At 35.7% G+C, this 19,777-nt stretch overlaps 1 protein-coding gene across 1 annotated transcript; it reads right to left on the reverse strand.

The window, feature by feature from the left end:
• Positions 1 to 11,250: 11,250 nt before the first annotated feature.
• LOC126706198 (cyclin-D3-1-like) lies at positions 11,251 to 13,380 on the reverse strand. The gene is made up of 4 exons (XM_050405529.1): positions 12,626 to 13,380; positions 12,326 to 12,527; positions 12,072 to 12,202; positions 11,251 to 11,926 (listed from the first exon to the last, which is right to left on the reverse strand). The coding sequence occupies exons 1-4, from the start codon at positions 13,160 to 13,162 to the stop codon at positions 11,636 to 11,638; spliced, it is 1,161 nt and encodes a 386-aa protein (XP_050261486.1). The 5' UTR covers positions 13,163 to 13,380; the 3' UTR covers positions 11,251 to 11,635.
• Positions 13,381 to 19,777: the final 6,397 nt, after the last annotated feature.

Raw genomic sequence — 19,777 nt, forward strand, 5'->3', positions numbered from 1 at the left:
ATGAACCAATAACAATGATAGGAAAAAGAGATGTGACCAGGTCAAAAAAGAGGGTCTTCAGATCACCAAAGCTTTTTTGTAAGAAAATAAATTAAAACAACATTTATAAAAAGAAAACCCCATCATATTATTATTCTGCAATTATTGGAGTGGGGGCAGACTGACCTCATGAGCTTTGGTCTTTGGGAGCAAGCTGTTTTCCTTTGAAAAAACACACCATCTCTCATGAATCATGATCGTCACTAGCAATAGCATGCATCTTCTGCCCTCAATACTCTTCCAACCTTTTAAAGTAGAGAACCAAAAAATAAAAATAAAAGACCAAAGACAATCTTCCCAAAAAATCAAAGATTTTGTCTCCCATATTCAAAATCCCACCTCTTGCCTTTTCAACTTTTGAAGGTTTAGTGCCTATCAAATGAAATCAGAAACAAAGTCTCTCTCTTTGCCTTTGTTTAGTGGGAAGACTTTCCGTTTCTTAGGTAAAATGTCATTGCTTATGAGATTTTATATAAGATTTTTTATATTAATGCTATAGATATAACAAATTTTATAATTCACAACCTAAAAATGTCACTTAATGATAGGAAGTTTTTGTGACTTATCACCATACAAATTTAAGGTTGTAGGTTTGAGTAGTGGCAAGTCCTACTATTACTTGAGTGGTTCCATACCATATCAAATTCGGGTTTGAATGGGTCGGAATAGTGACCACACCTACAAATCAAAAAAGAAAAAATATAATAAAAAAAATTACACTTTTTTATAATTTGTTGGAGTAAAAGTATATAATTATGGCAATATCATTTTTATAAGAATCATCACAAACATCATTTTTATTGTACAAACATCACAATTTATCATTCCAATAATTATGAATTTTTTAAAATATTGGCTATGTTATTAAACTTATTGATATTTTTACACTATTACAATGAATAATTGAAACGCGTTACAAAAGAAAAGTTTAAAATATGTTACCTCTTTAGACTGCCACCATTTTTTTTTTAATGTGAATTATTTAATGAGATAATTATTTTTTGAGAAAATCTTGTTCACCCTTAATGCCCACAATAATTCTTCTTCTTCTTTTTTCTAGAGTAATCACTTGATCAAAAATTTAATTGACATAATAACTTCCTAGTACACATTGCGTAATTTAGATATGTGTGTTTAGCAATAACTATTGCTATCTAGTAAAATTTACAAACAAAAAATTGTGTTTAGATTAAACTTTCAAAAAAAAAAAAAAAAAAAACTTATTATTCTTGTGAGACCATACTATGAAAAATTCTTTAAACATACCTTTTATTATTTCGGTATATATATGACAAAATAAATATAATTATTTGAGTAAAATAGTTATTATCAAAATAATTTCAACACGCGAAAAGCTTATTCAATATAAATTATTCATAAGCATGGTTGTGTTCTATAATAGTGACAAAATTTGCTCTAGTAAAAGAAACTCCTAAGACATATTCCCACTCTCATATCTCAAAGCCATGTGAATGTGGAGAAAATCACGTTTCAATAATTATATTCATTATGTATTTTCTTCGATTTTGTGAAAATAGTATTAGCATATAACACGTGAAAAAAGCTGAGTGAACTTTTTTTTTTTGTTGTTGCTAAAAAAAAAAAAAAAAGATAAAGGAAAAAAATAAAGCAAAGAGAATAAGCAAAAGGGTGAATGGGTAATGCATTTTCCATTAAGAATCCACTAAGATGAGCATCATGAATCTCTACCACCACGCAATATATATGGAGAAAAGATAAGAGAATGTTAACTTTTTTTTTTTTTTTTTTGATAATATGTGAACTTTATATGTGGTTATACCTACTTTCACATTAACTTTAGCTTTGGAAAGATTGTAGGGTTTATTATATCCGAGTTAGTCTAATCCAATGACACTGCATTAAAGAAAGATTGGACTAAATAAAGTCAAGCAGTCATGCAACACAGTGCTTAAAGCTGGGTAAAACTAAAAGCAAACTGAAGCTTGCAAGCATTCTTTCTTGTCAAAAGTGCGTGCACCACAAATTTGATTAATCACGGTAGCAAAAGCATGACGGTAGTAATAACGTGGGTTTTTTTTTTTTTTTTTGGCCTGATTTTATTATCACCAAACCTAAAGATATTAATTAAATAGCATTTAGAGTTTTTGAGATTGGAGTTCAATGCAAGAACTCAAGTCTCCAATACTCAAATTCTAAGTTATGGCAATCAATGTAGATACTTGAGTTCTTTCAATGAACGAATACAGAACATACACACACTCTTACTCTTCGTTTTTTCTCAAATTAAAGAAATTAGAAGTTGTGTTTTTAAATATATTTTTAAGCAAATTAATGCAATTTTTTTATTAAAAAAAAAATAGGTTACAACCAAATTTGTAGAAAAACTTTTTCATTTTTTTTTAATTACAAATGGGACTTAAAATTTTTTGAAAAAAAAAATCACATTAATTTGCTCAAAAATATATTTAAAAACAAAACTGTGGGGTCCAATAATTTATGGGTCCGGCCCACACGCTTATGGGAAGCCCACCGGTCTTAAACTGAAGGAGGCCAGGGCCCAAGCTCGAAACTAGGAAACATAAAAATAGCCCGAAGACATAGCCGATGACGGTTTCGTCCTCGGCGGGCCCAAAATCTCAGGGATAGGAATGAAACACGAGTAAGCTAGAAAGATCAGAAAATATCCTGGGGAAGTTGTCTTTAATACCCTTCCTTGACATGACACTGCCCCTAACAGAGCCGGGATCTTAGGCTTTATGGATCATCTCCAGCAATTTTTGGACTAGACTGATGGGACAGATATCTGTCCAGGAGAGATCGACCCTACACGTGGACGAAGGACAACGAACGTAGGCTAGTATAAAAGAGAATGTTATGTGACCAAAGAAAAGGACTCCCATGGAGCTTCTGGAAAAAGACTTGATGAAAGAGAATGTCTGGAGAATATACGCCGGACACCACCTAAAAACCCGCCGACGGGCAACCGGGGACAACACCATCGCTCCTCGGACACGATCCGAGGAGCCAGATCCTCCTAAATACAAGATTGAAGGGCCTGAATATCCAGCCCAAAGCTTTATCTCATGTTGGTTCATCTAAAGTCCGGCCCGAAATGTCATCCTGTGATCCAACGCTGGCCTTTTAATCCCACTCTCTACAAATATTATTGTGAGGGACTTTCCGTGTGCGAGCCCAACATCGTCGTTGGGCCGTTAAAGATTTTGTGTCCTTACAATTGGCGCCGTCTGTGGGAAGGCTTGCGCGTTGGCGTAGGAGGTGTTTGAGTCAACTCTCTAGCCAGTTAAGGTTTGTGGGATTCCCTCCATCTCCGGCGACATGCCGTCGTTGCTCCGACCCGAGTTTTTGCTAGGGGCTACGCCCTGCAGTGTCAACAGCGCGGACAGCTCTAGGGGCTTCCGGCTTCAGGCCAAATCCCCCCCGCCATGGTCTAGGGGCTGATCTCCAACAAGTAATGGACAGAACCAAGGTCTTGCATGGTCCTCGGACCCAAGCCTCTGGGGAAACCAACTACTTAAAAGGAAGCATACAAGTTTTGGACAGAACCAAGGCCTTGCATGGTTCTCGGACCCAAGCCTCTGGGGAAACCAACTACTTAAAAGGAAGCATACAAGTTTTGGACAGAACCAAGGCCTTGCATGGTCCTCGGACCCAAGCCTCTGGGGAAACCAACTACTTAAAAGGAAGCATACAAGTTTTGGACAGAACCAAGGCCTTGCATGGTCCTCGGACCCAAGCCTCTGGGGAAACCAACTACTTAAAAGGAAGCATACAAGTTTTGGACAGAACCAAGGCCTTGCATGGTCCCCGGACCCAAGCCTCTGGGGAAACCAACTACTTAGAAGGAATCATACAAGTTTTGGACAGAACCAAGGCCTGGCATGGTCCTCGGACTCAAGCCTATGGGGAAACCAAGTACACAAAGGCGCCATCGGAGTTCCCTAACTCCCAGTCGATTGCTCGGATGGAATATTTATAAATCATCAGCCTTGGACGATATTCACGCGCTTATCACAAAATATCCAACTGATATCCCAGTTAGTTTCTTAAGTTTGATTTATTACAAGTTATCGATATAATGCCTGATAGTGCTGTCAGATGAGAGTTGATTAGATTATGCTTCAAAGTAGCTTTATCACAAATATTCTCAAAGCAACACATACATAGAGCACATTCGTTCACAAAGTTGTGTGGCCCACTAAATCAACGCTTAAAACATGTAAATCAATTTCCATTTTTATTACGATGAAGAAATAGTACAGTGTACAAACGAAAAGCTGGAGTCAGCCTACGTCAGAGCTTACTACATAAGCAAGAAAAAGAAAAATACAAGAAAGAAAAAAGAAAAATACAAGAAAGCTGGAGAAAGCCGAGGAGGTATGTCGGAGGAAAGGTTGGCTACAGCTCCGAGACCTTATTCTTCCCCCGCACCCTTACCTGCCCATAACTCAGGCAGCCAAAAAGACCCAACTTGAACCTGACACCGTTGAAGAAAAGGTGCAGGGAGTTGGAGGTGGTGGGGCTTTCTCTAAATATACGCCTACCGCAAAGCAGAGGCGCTGATGGAGGAAAACCCTTCTTCTGCCGCACCAAAACTTTGGCATGGACAGAACCTGCTTCGGATTTTGACTAAAAGAGGGGAAGATTCCTTTCCCCCTCGGTGGAGATGGAGTACTCTCCTGAACTTGTGCTTCCTGTGCCCATACCTTACTGTTATAAGCCTCATGAAGACACGACGCCTCTGCGGCGGAGGAAGTTCTTTCTTCCCAACCCTCGCTTTCGACATGTTATGCCAAGAAAGGAGAGCTCCGGGTATGGGAAGCGTGATGCGGGAGAAAACTAAAAGGCTGGGTGTATATATAAAGCAACCCTCTCTCCCTCCTATTTATTTGAAAAGACAAGATAGTGGCAGTCAACTCACGCGGCGTCCCAAGGAGCGCTACAGACAAGGTGGTCTTGGCTCAACTTCCAACGTCAACTGCAGCCAAAAGACTGAAGGAGCCTCGTAAAGGCGCGCCTCGATCTTTGGGGCGTCAGAGAAGTACTGCATGGCCAGAGGTTGCAGAAATATCTCTTAATCCGCGGGCTCATTGAATTCGCGACCCAGGCCCGCTTTGCGTGAAGGCCCATAGACACCCTGTTTGGCACCTCGGGAAATGCTCAATGAAAGGGAAAATCTGAACTCAAAGTCTTGGACAGAACCTAAGGCTTGCATGGTCCTCGGACTCAAGCTAAAAGGGAAAACCAAGTACTAATGCAGACATTGGTCTCGGACAGAACCTAAGGCTTGCATGGTCCTCGGACTCAAGCTAAAAGGGAAAACCAAGTACTGGTGCAGACATTGGTCTTGGACAGAACCTAAGGCTTGCATGGTCCTCGGACTCAAGCTAAAAGGAAAAACCAAGTACTAATGCAGACATCGGTCTCGGACAGAACCTAAGGCTTGCATGGTCCTCGGACTCAAGCTGAAAGGGAAGACCAAGTACTAATGCAGACATTGGTCCCGGACAGAACCTAAGGCTTGCATGGTCCTCGGATCCAAGCTAAAAGGGAAAACCCAGTACCGATAAAAACCCAAGTCTCGGACTCAAACCTAAGGGGAAAAATCAAGTACATAAGATAAAACGCATACTTCCTGAACAAAACCCAGGTTTTGCAAAGTCCTCGGACTCAGGCTGCTTGGGAAGTCAACTGCCCGAATGAAGAAATTTCTTGGCTTAAATACTGGAAAAGGTTAAGGCTCGCGTATCATGGAGATGGCAGAACGACCTAATGATCGCCAACCTAAGGAGGCCATTCATCCGGTGGGAAACGTGTCCTCGGATAACTACTTCTTGCACCTTATCGAGCATTTAATGCCCATCACGGCTGATTTTAAGATAAGTTTCACTCCTCACTGGTCGGATTGTTATGTTGAATAGTAATTTTGTTAAAGTTATCGTGGCATCTTTTTAGGAACGATTACCTTGGCCTTAGTTATTATTGATCCAAATGCTATACTATTATGCCGAGCAGCGCTTTCACATTTGTTAAAATATATAAACAAGACATACGAAATAGAGTAACAATCACTTTTATTAATATGAAAAATTGTTACAACATACAAGGAAGGGCTTAAACAAGCCTATACAAAAAAAAAAATGAACTGCTAAAACAGTAACAACATCCGTAACACAAATAAGTAAACCATCAAGTGTCTTCTGAACTCGCCTTCAAAGTCTCTCTGAAATCTATGCCTCAGAACTGTTCATATCAGGAGAAGATCCTTATACAAAAATAATGAAGGAGAAGGAAGAAGAATTAGAAGACATGGAAGCACTTCAGCAAGCTCTTGTCACTGAAGAATGCAAGGGAAAAAGAAGATGGAGGATATGAGCGGGAAGGAGGAGAAGAAGAGGGAAGCAATGAAAAGAAAGTAAAAAGAGCAAAAGAGGGAGAAGGGGAGCCATATTAGGTATGCTCATGAGAGAGCGGATGGAGATGACAAGGGAAGTTTTCGACTCAGTCACACCAGAAATGGGGTGTGACGAGTCCCTGCTTCGGATTTTGGCTAAAAGAATGGGGAGGCAAATCTTAAGCCTCCGCCATCCTTGCCCCGATCGAGCCATCTCAAGTTTTGTCAGGACATGGTATTTCTGGGAAAAGAAGGATTTGTTCATGGTGGATTACTATGAGAGAAGTATTATTGAATAGGGAGTAACCGGATGGAGGAAGTGGATTCTGAGAAGAACGTGAGGGATTCAGATATGAGAGGGTCACCCTCAGTCTTCTCTCTTTATATAGGGAACGAAGAAGGGGGTATGCAACGCACTCAGATCCCCAGGGGAATCCAGAGTATAACGCGCCGCTTCGTTCTCCTACACCATCAGTAACCGTTATATCTGGGAGGCCTCGTAAATGGGAAGACATTAAAGACACGCTGCAGATAACCACGCAGCATAACGGCAACGTGCGCAAATCCAGGAAAAACGGCTCGTAGACCGTTGCGTTCCTTGGGGAGGGGAAGAGTCGCCAGTGTTGATCAAGATCCGAAGAAAGTGAACGGCAATAAGGGCTTGACATCATCAAAATCCACCTGTCCTACCATGATGTTGGACAGCAGGATTTTGAGGGGCTAATGTGGGGTCCAATAATTTATGGGTCCGGCCCACACGCTTATGGGAAGCCCACCGGTCTTAAACTGAAGGAGGCCAGGGCCCAAGCTTGAAACTAGGAAACATAAAAATAGCCCGAAGACATAGCCGAGGACGGTTTCGTCCTCGGCAGGCCCAAAATCTCAGGGATAGGAATGAAACACGAGTAAGCTAGAAAGATCATAAAATATCCTGGGGAAGTTGTCTTTAATACCCTTCCCTGACATGACACTGCCCCTAACAGAGCCGGGATCTTAGGCTTTATGGATCATCTCCAGCAATTTTTGGACTAGACTGATGGGACAGATATCTGTCCAGGAGAGATCGACCCTACACGTGGACGAAGGACAACGAACGTAGGCTAGTATAAAAGAGAATGTTATGTGACCAAAGAAAAGGACTCCCATGGAGCTTCTGGAAAAAGACTTGATGAAAGAGAATGTCTGGAGAATATACGCCGGACACCACCTAAAAACCCGCCGACGGGCAACCGGGGACAACACCATCGCTCCTCGGACACGATCCGAGGAGCCAGATCCTCCTAAATACAAGATTGAAGGGCCTGAATATCCAGCCCAAAGCTTTATCTCATGTTGGTTCATCTAAAGTCCGGCTCGAAATGTCATCCTGTGATCCAACGCTGGCCTTTTAATCCCACTCTCTACAAATATTATTGTGAGGGACTTTCCGTGTGCGAGCCCAACATCGTCGTTGGGCCGTTAAAGATTTTGTGTCCTTACAAAAACTTTGGTTTATACTTTAACAAAATTAACTTTCACTTATAAGCATGACATCACTTAAAAAAAAAAAAAAAAAAAACCTTAACTGCCTAAAAGACCTATTTTTAATGAAAAAAGTTAATCAATGTCCTAAAAGCATTAGGTTAGAAAATATTTTTAGAAATATTTTACGAGAAAAAAAAATCTAATTTTAATGACAGTTTTTTATATTTTCTATGATAGTAGTATCAAAACTTTTTTTAAATTGTGTATTAACAAATGCCCTAAAACACCTATTAACTAGACTACTTTAATATTCAAATCTAACATTTTTTTAATGAACTTAAGGAAAGTCGGAAACAATGCAGCGGCCCAGATGGTGTTGAATATCTAAGGTATCTTTAAAAAAAAAAAAAAAAATTGTATAGAAAGAATATATATTCTTTATGAAAAATCCTAAGTATACAACAATTTTTAAGTTGTGAATGGTAATACTTTTACTTTTATATGTTCTAATTACTAATGTTTTTTATTTTACATCTATCATAACAATTAACAAACATACTCATAGTCATAGTTGTGATTAAAAAAAACAATTGTAAACTTTTTATAAGTAAATATTTTTTCTTTTTTTAATATGGTAAAGTCTTTGGGACTTGGGGACCACTCCCAACACCATCTCCTCCCATTGGAGACCGAGAGGTAGAAGTATTATCCAAACAAAGGGTTAGGAGTTATGTATGTAGACTTATTGATTCTTTAATTAATAAATTAAAGGACTAAGACTTCTTCCCCTATAATCATAGAATTTTGTACATAATTAACCCTACAAAGATAGGCTGCGCTTAATAGGTTTTTATTACACATCAAAAAATAAATAAATAAATAAATAAATAAAAAGTTTTTATTATGATATAAGAATGAATGGTAAACACGTATAAGTACAGGAGTTGGTTGGGATGGCCGTAGTTAATTATCAAGACAGAACTTTCTTAATTAAATAACCATTTTCTTTGTTTTGGAATACAGTTTTCAAAATTTTGATGTCTGGAAGTAAACATAAAACACATTGGAAATCCACCAATTTCCATAGCGGGAAATAGTTTTTTTTTTTTTTTTTTTAATGCATTTGGGCTATTACTGCATACATGCATAAAGAAAATAAATTTGATTTGGGCAACACCCTATAGCCAAAAAGCATTGGGAAAAAAAAAATTACCAATTTTTTGTGCTAAAAAGGAAAAAAAGAAATTCTTTGCTAAAAGTGAAATTATTACTCTTTTACTTTTTTCTGTTATCAAAAATTATATGATTTCATGAAGCACAATGTTGGGGGGAAAAGCAATGACAACAATATATCATAATTATCTACAATATGTCATTGTCACCGAGTATATGAAGAAATTAAATATATCAATTGATTTATCAAAAAATATTATAATATATATATATATAATTAAAACTAAAATATCAATCATCACAAAAATAATCCATCTATATTAGCAAAATATTGGTCTAATCAAGAAGATCATTTTAAACCTTCAAAATAGGGATGACAGCGAGATGTGGTGGAAAAAACCTCTTGTTAGACACGAGTGGAACAGGTTAAGATACGACTAAGTGAAAATATTTTGACATCCTTAATGAGCTGGTATGGGTGTAACAAAAATGAGATGAAGTAGAGAACAGAGTAAAATTTTTGAAAGGAGAGAGAGAGAAAGAGAGAGATCTTGGAGTGATGATGATGATGATATTTATATTATAATTAAACTACATACAAAAATAGTTTAAATTAATGCATAATATGGCTTGGCTTGGGTCAATGCTCTAGTGTATAGAAGCCAACATGATACAAATAAATGTTCAAAATTGATCACGCGTTCATATCGTGCCTTATCTAGTGTAGAAGCTTTTGCCCATATAATATATATATATATATATATATATATATATACACTCTCAGCAAGATGAAACAAGTCAAAGACTATAAACGAGCTAAGTTGGGTTGAGTAGTGAAAACTCAAGATTGTTTCTTTAAATTTATATCGAACACAAGTTGAGCTCAAGTTCAATACCAAACAAGAGTATATGTTCAAGTTTTTTTATTTTTTATTTTTATAACATTATATGTTCAAATTTGATTCATTTACTTATAGAACAAACTTTAACTTGTTTATTACTCATAAGCTACTTGATTAACTTATTCTTTTCTAATATATAGAAAACACCATGATTAAATTTTGTTACCCTTTTACAAACATGTGCCAATAATTAATAACTAAAATTGTAATTGAAATTATATTATTTGAGTTAATTAGATAGAATTATATACGTTTATAAATCTATAAAAACTAGATTCAGCAATACTATATTGCTAAGAAATATATAATTTTACTATAAAATGAACTATTTATATTATTAATAAGTTACAAATAATAATTTGATATTTTATTAACTTATTTCAAAAATTATATAATCTAATCTTTAGTCCACAAGTATATTTTAAACTTCTATACATATAAACATATAATATAATATATATTAATCGACCTCATGTTTATGAACACGTTATCATATTTAAACTTAATTTGTTTAATATTCAAAGCCAAACTTAAATTGAAGCTTGACTCATTTGCTAAAAGTTAAACAAGTATTTTTCATAATCAAGTTCGAATTATATATTCATAAACAAATTTGTTTGATTATGAGTTCAAACTGTGTTTGAACAAACTTCAACGTTTAAGTTCTCAAGATCTAACATTTTACTTGAAAATTAGAGTAAATATTGTGAAAATAATCCATACAAAAAGTGCATTCACGCACCTCCTAAGGCGCGTAAAACGCATGTAAACACAGTGACGGGCTCCCACACACTTAAAGCCAAAAAGTGTAGGAAATCTTAGAGCAATAGATGATGGGTGTTTTTTAGGCCAGTGATTAGGTTATAGAACACAGAGAGAGAGAGAGAGAGAGAGAGAGAGAGAAAATTACGGTCATATCTCTCAATTCTCTCAATCTTATTACACCAACAAAGGGGGAGTGTGGGCTCCTGGAACGAGGTCAAACTCCCCAATCAAAAAAGTCTCACATAAAACCAAACCCCTTCAAAACCCCACTGGCCGACAACCTTTTTCTCTCCTCACATGCAAACAATGAAACAACCAAACCCATAAATAACAACATTTTTCTTTGCCTTAATTAATCATGAATACCACATTATTTTTGTTAACTAGATTTTGGGTTTTTGTTTGGGACACCTATCTCTATCGGTCGCACTGTGCCTGTGCCACCACACTAACTGTAGCTTCCCCACCCAAATTTAATTAATGAGAAATGGAACAGAAATCGTATCATACAAATGAACAAAATTTGCTCTGAATTTATTATAGAATATGATCATATAAATATGTCCAAATGGAGTATTGTCTAAAAGAGAGACTCAGTACTAGATGGAGAAGAGTGCCAAAAACATATACACAGAGAAGAAGACGACGAATATATATTGTTCATCAATGCCAACTAATAATATAGTCCCCTTCCTCTTCCTGCAAAATGCCATTCATTTCCCTCTAAATTGCATTTGTTTCCTCTCCAAGAGATTGAACATACGGTGGACACTGTATTGGAAATGCTGCCATATATGGACTGGAAAGCATTTCAGCATGCACCAAAAGAGAAATTACTCATAATATATTTTTCTTTTTTTCTTTTTTCCTTCTTATTTTGGAGAGAGAGAGAGAGAGCTCATGGTGGGCTGCCAACAATGCCTACAGAGACTCGGTTGAGTGATGGCAATTTCATTTGCTGTTCATGGGCTCTGCTCTTCTTGAACAGAGGCTCTGGTGATGAATAAACTGAGGACCCCACAGCCCAATAATCGTTGGAACTATCCGAGCTAAAAACAGCATCAATTACACCACTTGGGCTATCGGGAACTTGTTCATACTTGCGCTTGTGACTCTGAGGGTTATCATGGGCGCAATTATAGGCATTTGATAGCTCAAGGATGAGATTGCAGCAGTCATTTACTTTTTCCTGTTACAATGCAGATGGGTAATCAAGATCAAATCATGTGTATTAATAGCTTCACGCTTGAACATAATTCTAAGAGAAGCATTAAAGTTCCAAAAACTATTTAACTCGTTAGGCCATAGAGAGAGAGAGAGAGAGAGAGAGAGACCTTGCTTATTTTAAGGACATCCAGAAGTTGGTGTTGGTATTCCATGGAATTACAAGGCTCAACTTGGTCTATAACGTGCATCATAGTAGCAGTGGCCAATACAGAAGGAAGATAACCGATGGATCTTGAATCTACAATATTTGACAAAACGTATGCCAAACGATAAGAAACCAAAAGGGAACATTTCTTTGGTCTTTGTTTTTATCGATAAGCTTTTGTCAAATGGGATTTGAGGAACCGTTATAGATGCTTACCTGAAACCACAGAGAGAAGAAGAAGCTCACAGCGTCTCAGGAATTCCCAGTGGAGATAGGTCTTCAATCCAAGCCTCCTTATGATGTGATCAAGAAATGAGAGTGGAGTCACAGGGTGCATCTTCCACTGAAGGGTTGAAAGCACTAAAAGCTCCATTCTTTGAATAGCTTTGGTCTCAAACACATACTTTGAATCCTCCACCTGAAACAGAACAAGAGTCAGATTTGTCTTTCAAAAACAACAAAAAGACACTAACTTGGATGATACATATAATATATATTGGTTGCATTTGAACGTACTTGGAGGTCTAAAAGGAGTGGCACATCGGTCTCTTCAACTTTTGCAGCCAAAGATAGACAGGTCACAGCCACGAGCTGGATCATCCATGGCTTATCTCTCTGAAAATGAAGGCTTGTGAGAAACCTGTCGAGATAGTTAATTGCTAAGATTGCTGTGAGAGCTGAGAATCCGTAATGGGAATTGACTTTGAGCATCCACTCCACAACTTCACGACGAGCTACAGAGAGAGCAGAGTCTGTTTCCACATTGCCATGGTTTAGTTGCTGTACTAGTTCTTTGGAGAAGAGAGATTGAAGCTCCTCATCTTCCCAGAACAGATCTTGTTCCAACAAGAGCAAAGGAAATAGAGAAGGGTTGTTGACATTATTATTGTCTGTGCTACTATAAATCCCACTCTCTCCATGTGAAACTTGTACAACTTCTTCTTCTTCTTCTTCCCATCTCTCTTCCTCACAGTACAAAGCATCCAGCAAAAATGAAGGGTTTTCTTGTTGTTGTTGTACTCTTAGTTGCTCGTTTTGTTGTTGAACTGCCATCTTCTTCTGAGAAGAAGAGGTTTTAGTTCTCTGTTCATTATACAAAAGAAACGCGGAGTCTCAGTCTCACACCCATGACTGACTCTCTTTCTCTCTCTCTATGCTTTTTTAGTGAGTGAGAGAGTGCAAAAATAGCAAGAGAGGTAGAAAAGGTGGGAAAGAGGGATTGATTTTAAGCAGAGTGAGTTTCACGCTTGTCCTTTTTATATATATTGGGTTTTGGAAATCTTTGTGCTTTCGGTGTGTTTCGTTGGCGGGCAGAATTGTAACGGCACACACACCAAGCCGGACCCCATGAAAACAACCTCTTATGGAAGCCAAATAAAGAGACACTGTACTCAAGGGATTGGCTGTGAAAAAACAAAAAGAAAAGTGAGAGAGAGACAGTCTTTTTATTTTTTGTTTTTTTTATAAGAGAAAGAGTCTCTTGGTAAAAGGGTTTTTTTCTTTTTTTGCTAATTAAGAATAATTCTTTTTTTTGGGGGGGTAAAAATTATATTATCCCAAACACTTTTTTTTTTTCTTTTTTTATGAGGGCATTGAAAGTTCTTATCAAGTTACTCTTTTCACATAGATTAGATATATGGGTAAATACTTTCTTCTTTTCTTTTCTTTTTTTGATGAACAAAAAAGGGGTAAATACCTATTCTCTTAAACATCATAAAATTACATGAAGAAATTCTCTCAACCAATTGTTAAGACTAAAGTATCTCTAACCAATTTTCTTTTTTTTCTTATCCATTAAACATAATTGAAAAGCAAGTTGATTAGGTGATTTAGGTCTTTGCTTTTCTTTTTTTTCTTTTTCAAATTTGGCACAAAAGGAAAGCAATTGTTCTGAGCCTTTGACCCAAACGTTAGAATATTCCACCACTACTGTTCAATTCTTTTTTAAAACGTATAATCCTCAAATATGTTTCCTTATCTTTGTCTTTTATTGAGAGTTCAATGTTTATATATTCTATTTCCACTTCGAAATTATCGAGTCTCTTCCCCCACATAAAAGATGATTGAGTGGAACGGTGTGTTGACTGTTGAGCATGAATAGGTTGTCATCGACTAACATGTACCTATTTATTAGGTTGTCATCAACTCGAATTTAACCTATTTATTTATTAACATTTTTAAAAAAAATTTATTTTTTCCAAATGCAATTCTAGTTTTGCCCATTTCAACAAATAAGTAACAAAATTATTTCAAACATGCTTACTAACATATTATTAAACCTGTCAAAATTGGACGCAAATCTGTTAATATATCCAAATATGGAGAATAAAAACAAATGTAGATAGACGTGTGATAGTTTTTTTTTTTTTTTTTTTTGAAAAAAACACTTCACATTATCTCTCTCAACCACTCCTTTCAATTGTATGGGCATTTTGAATTGGGTTTTATTAATGGTTGGGTTTTATCTTCAATTCCACAACCCATGACTCCTCATCCACGAACATAATAACAATGAGTTCCCATGCCAAATTCAGATCGTTGAAGAGCGAATCTTTTAGAAAACATTACAGTGTTGGCAATGGATAGCATCAGTGGCAATATCTTAAGTAGTGTGTTTTTCATTAACTGTTGCTGAAAGAACTAGTTGGGAGTTAAAACATGATGTGGCTTTGTTGACGTTTAGATTTTTAATCTATAAATGCTTTCATCAAAAATAAATCGGGGAGAATTGGAGGATTTTTAATGGGATAGGAGTTGAGCCCTACTTATACAAAGATAACATTGTAGAAAATATGAACCTAAGTCCTAACATTAAAGAAACATGAATAAATGTGAGTTTGGTATAGCTAAACATCAACTTTTAAAAATTATACTTAGAAATTTTTTACATTTTTAAAATAGGTATAGTTAATAGATATTCTAAAATATTTGATAAGGAAATATTTAATGCAATTTGGTATATTCTGTTGCAGTCATTTTTCTATGCTTTTATGATATAACGATAGTATAGGGGCACTAGTAATTAAGAGGAATTGAACAAAATTTCACTACATTTAGAACACCCACAGTAGATGTAGGATATGTGCCAAATGTTAAATATTTGGCACATATCTCACACCAAACACAAAAAACAGCTCCCCATCAAATATTGCATATGTTGTAAAATTATACCATTTGTGTTTGTACCATTGCAAATTTGTAACGGTACAAACACATATTTGCAACGGTATGGACAGATGTGGTAAACCAAAAATTATTATTTTATTCAACTTTTCTCTCTCCTCTCATTTCTTTATTTGATTTTCTCTCTCCCTTCTCAAAATCTGTCTCTCTCTCTCTCTCTCCCAAGTTCCCAACCCATTCTTCCTCTTCTCATAATCGAACGTGAGCAAGGAGAAGGCAGCGCAAAAGAAGGCGGCGGTGGCGGCCAAGAGAGGAGGAAAGGCAGTCGTGACTTCGTCAAAATCGGTGGCAGCGTTGGATTCGCAGAATAGAGCGGATTTGATTTTTGATTTTTGATCTCTCTCTTTAGCTTGATTTGTTGGGTTGTGGGTTCACAGTTGTATGATGATGGTGACTAATTAGCTTGATTTGTTGGGTTTGCCATGGTGGTGAACGGCTAAGATTGTGGTGGTGGCGGTTCGCGAGCTTGTGGTGGCTGTTGAAATCAGAAGCATGAATGGCTAATTAGCTTGATTTCTGATCTCACTCTTTCTTATTGTGTTTGGTTATTGGTTGATTTGGGTTTCGGTTTGTGCGATGGGTGGGTTTTGGTTTGTGTCGTGTGTGGTGGCTTGCGTTTCGGTTTATGCAGTGGGTGGGTTTTGGTTTGTGCCGTGTGTGGTGGCTTGCGTTTCGGTTTGTGCCGTGTGTGGTGGCTTGTGTTTCAGTTTGTGTGGCTTTTGTGGGTTTCGATTTGTGTCGTGTGTGGGTTGGGATGTGGAGTGGGTGGTGGCTATGGCTAATTCGGCGGAGCTATGGCCGTGGCTAGTTCGACGAGGCTGTGACTATGTTGGATAGGTGGTTGTGTCGTTGCGGTTGATGATGATAATGAAGGAGAAGATAATATATTATTTTAATGTATAAAATTGAATTATAGAACATCTGATAAATAGAATATTATAAAATGATGTAGTAAAATAATAAAATAGGTCTTTGATATGACAAAATGACATTTTTTTTTCCACATCTGATATGGATGCTCTTAGTAGTTGTAAAAGCACGTAAATAGATATTGCTTTAATTGACTTTTGTGCAATTCTCAAAAATAAAAAATAAAAATTAATGGATTAAAATAAAATAAAATAAAAAATCTACCTTAGCCAATACCGACGTCAACACTCATTAATAAGAAGGTTTTTATTTTTTTATTTTTTTAGGAACATTAATAAGAAGTTTATACTATTACAAACAAGCTTATAATAATAATAAATAAATAAAGTTCTGACACCAAACCTACCATTGAAAATTTTAAACCAAAATTCGGCTCTTTATGAGTTGGAGAATTGTATTTTATCAATGACTCAAAGACGGTAAACAAAAAGACAAAGAAAAACCAAATAAAAAATAAAAAATAAAAACACGTTTAAAGAAGATACAAAAAAATGACAGGTTAAACCCAGTCCATGGAAGCGAACAATTTATAGAAGATTACAGCAGGAGAAGGACAAGTTTCTAGTGTCTAGTTTCAATAGTTTTCTACCACGCGCAATTTTGGTTTTGGGAAATTGAGAGAATCAGCTATATTCCTATGTATCCAAAGGGTAAAAGAGAAGGAGTATTATTTTTTGTGTAAAAAGATGTACTGTTTGACTCTCTCTCTCTCTCTGTGTCGTTGGAAAGTCATAAATGTTGCCGTCTTGTCTGAGAGAGAGGACAAGGGGAGGGAGGGGGCTAGTAGGGCTGCATCATTGAAGCCGTATTCGTACGCTTCTCTTTGACGTGCACATAAGTCTTAACACTATGCGTTTTGGGCACTTAACCTGCAGTGACCACCTCCATTTTTTTTTCCTCTATTTTTTTTTGTTTGTTTATAAAAGGAGATATGTTGAACCCGTGACACAAAAATGAAAAATAGCACGGTACATGTCGATGAAATATAGCAGGTACATGTCGTTTGAGTTATGTAACTTATAAGGAGGGTTGTTTAAATGAGGATCACACTTCTGATCGGTTTGTGAGTATTATGAATTAGATTAGAGATTGTAAAATTTTCTATATCTCTAATAATTAAAAACTATAGGGATGAAAAAGAGATATATTTAACCTAATACAATATTCATACTTCACGTCTCTATTAGTTAAAAAGTTTATATTATATCAAAGATTCAAAAAAAAAAAAAAAATTTAGAGAGTTTTAATTTATGACATCTACTTTTAATAATAGATTTTTATTATCAGACTAAGATATTAATTGATTTTTGGTGTAGGCGAAAATTAAACCTCATATTTTTTAATAAATTATCAAAGATTCAAATTAATAAAATATATTCATCTAAATATCAAATTTAATGCTCTTTTTATATAAATAAAAATAAGATATTTGAATTGATATTTTGACTTCCTATTTTAATTTAAAAAGTAAAAGACTTAAAAGCCCTAAATTTTTAATGATAGATTTTTATTATCAAATCAAGATATCAATTGATTTTTGGTGTAAACGGAAATTAAACCCCAGATCTCCTAATAAATTATCAAAGATTCAAATTAATAAAATATATTCATCTAAATATAAAATTTAATGCTCTTTTTATATAAATAAAAATAAGACATTTGAATTGATATTTTGACTTCCTATTTTAATTTAAAAAGTAAAAGACTTAAAAGCCCTAAATTTTTAATGATAGATTTTTATTATCAGATTAAGATATCAATTGATTTTTGGTGTAGGTGGAAATTAAACCCCAGATCTCTTAATAAATTATCAAAGATTCAAATTAATAAAATATATTCATCTAAATATAAAATTTAATGCTCTTCTTATATAAATAAAAATAAGACATTTGAATTGATATTTTGACTTCCTATTTTAATTTAAAAAGTAAAAGACTTAAAAGCCCTAAATAAAAGTGCATATCAATAATCAAAGGAAAGTAGGATTATTTAATCAAAATAACTTAACAACAAAAAACCTGACAGTGCAAATAAAATTGTGGGGTTCAAGTTATTTTTGTTGTTGACCTAATTTATCATTTTGGCCTGCGTTATAAGCCCAACCCAAACAGATCCCCCTAACCAAAGTGAACCAACCCAACTTGAACAGATTTTATTCGGGGCCCTCACTTATTCTGTCAACTTTGAGGTGAACAAATTGAAAACCCACCACTTCTATTTGGAACGCATTAATTTTACAAGTAAATTCAGCATTTGAGTTAGTGAAGTGTGTTCCACCTCCCTCAAATTTGCAGGGACATGAAATAACAAGGGAGATATTGTGATTTTTAGAGCCTTGGTGATGGATTGTTTGTGGAGCCTAAGGAACATAGCTCTTCGTGAAGGTGAAAAAGTTATTAACTTGGAAAAAATATTTTAAGGATCTCATGGTAGATGGAAGAAAATCTATCGGTTTTGTCTTAAGCTCAAATCCAAGCGAACCTTTCTGCAAAGTCTTAGTGGGCTCCCCCTCCAAGCATTCTCAAAATTAATTGTTGAGGTCGGAAGTCAAAACCATGCTTGATTAGCAGTAGTTTTAAGGGACAACATGGGTCAGCAAATACAAGCCTGGATAAAAATCGTGTCCCTTTCCTTAACAAAATAAGGTATTCCATGTATATAATACCCTCTCACAATGTGAACCCTATAATTGTATGGGATCCACACGCTGTGAAAAGAAATAATAAAAAAAAGTTACATATATCAGATGCATAAAAGAATTATTAGCTTATCAGACCTTATTGAATCTTTGACAATTAAGCGGCCTTTCGCGAAGGCTTGTGAAATAGGAATAGGTAATTTAATTGTTGAAGGTGATAACAAGGCAGTATGGAGGGGAGTTCCAGCAGAATGTAATGAGGCAGGTTGGGACATCTCATTTTCTAGGAGGATATCAAGTCTTAAGAACCAGTTTTCTTGTTGTAATTTGAGTTGGGTTAGAAGGGTATGTAATTCAGCTACAGATGGGTTAAGGAAATGGCGTCTAGCACCAGGTTCTCCCGTTGTTTTTGATGTGGTTTAGGCAAGAGGCTTTGGTGTTGAGGAATGGGGTTGACTTGCTTAAAGAATGCAAAAGGGAAAACATAACCCTTCAAGATAATACTCTTGGAAGAGACTAGCTCTAGGCTGTATTTTAGAAATTCAAATCAAGACTGACTACATGTGCAATAGCTTTGTTTATTTATAGATGGCGGGAATGCAAGCTGCATAAGGTATTCCATGAAAATGATATACGTATTGCTGTCTTTTCTTCGTTTGATTCTATTATAAATTAAAGGTCCTGTTAATGACATCCTCACGAAAATTGTTAATAAACTACTTTAAAAAAAATTTGATATCACTTTTATAGAAAATATAAAAAGTCATTAAAATATATATATATATATATATATTATATAACAAGTTTTAAAAAATATTTTCTAAATTAATGCCTTTAGGGGTATCCATTAACTTTTCCCACAACTTAATCTATTCATAAAATAAAGAGTAATTTCTTGTGCTGCATAAGCTGCCTGA

This window comes from Quercus robur, chromosome 11 (assembly GCF_932294415.1).
Source record: "Quercus robur chromosome 11, dhQueRobu3.1, whole genome shotgun sequence".
Lineage (NCBI taxonomy): Eukaryota > Viridiplantae > Streptophyta > Magnoliopsida > Fagales > Fagaceae > Quercus > Quercus robur.

Bases quoted from the DNA above. Each gene is read 5' to 3' on its own strand.
- LOC126706198 (XM_050405529.1), bottom strand. From the start codon at position 13,162: ATGGCAGTTCAACAACAAAACGAGCAACTAAGAGTACAACAACAACAA. The intron at 12,528-12,625 runs GTACGTTCAAAT...GTTCTGTTTCAG, and splicing joins CACTCCTTTTAGACCTCCAA to GTGGAGGATTCAAAGTATGT. The intron at 11,927-12,071 runs GTCTCTCTCTCT...GCATTGTAACAG, and splicing joins ATGTCCTTAAAATAAGCAAG to GAAAAAGTAAATGACTGCTG.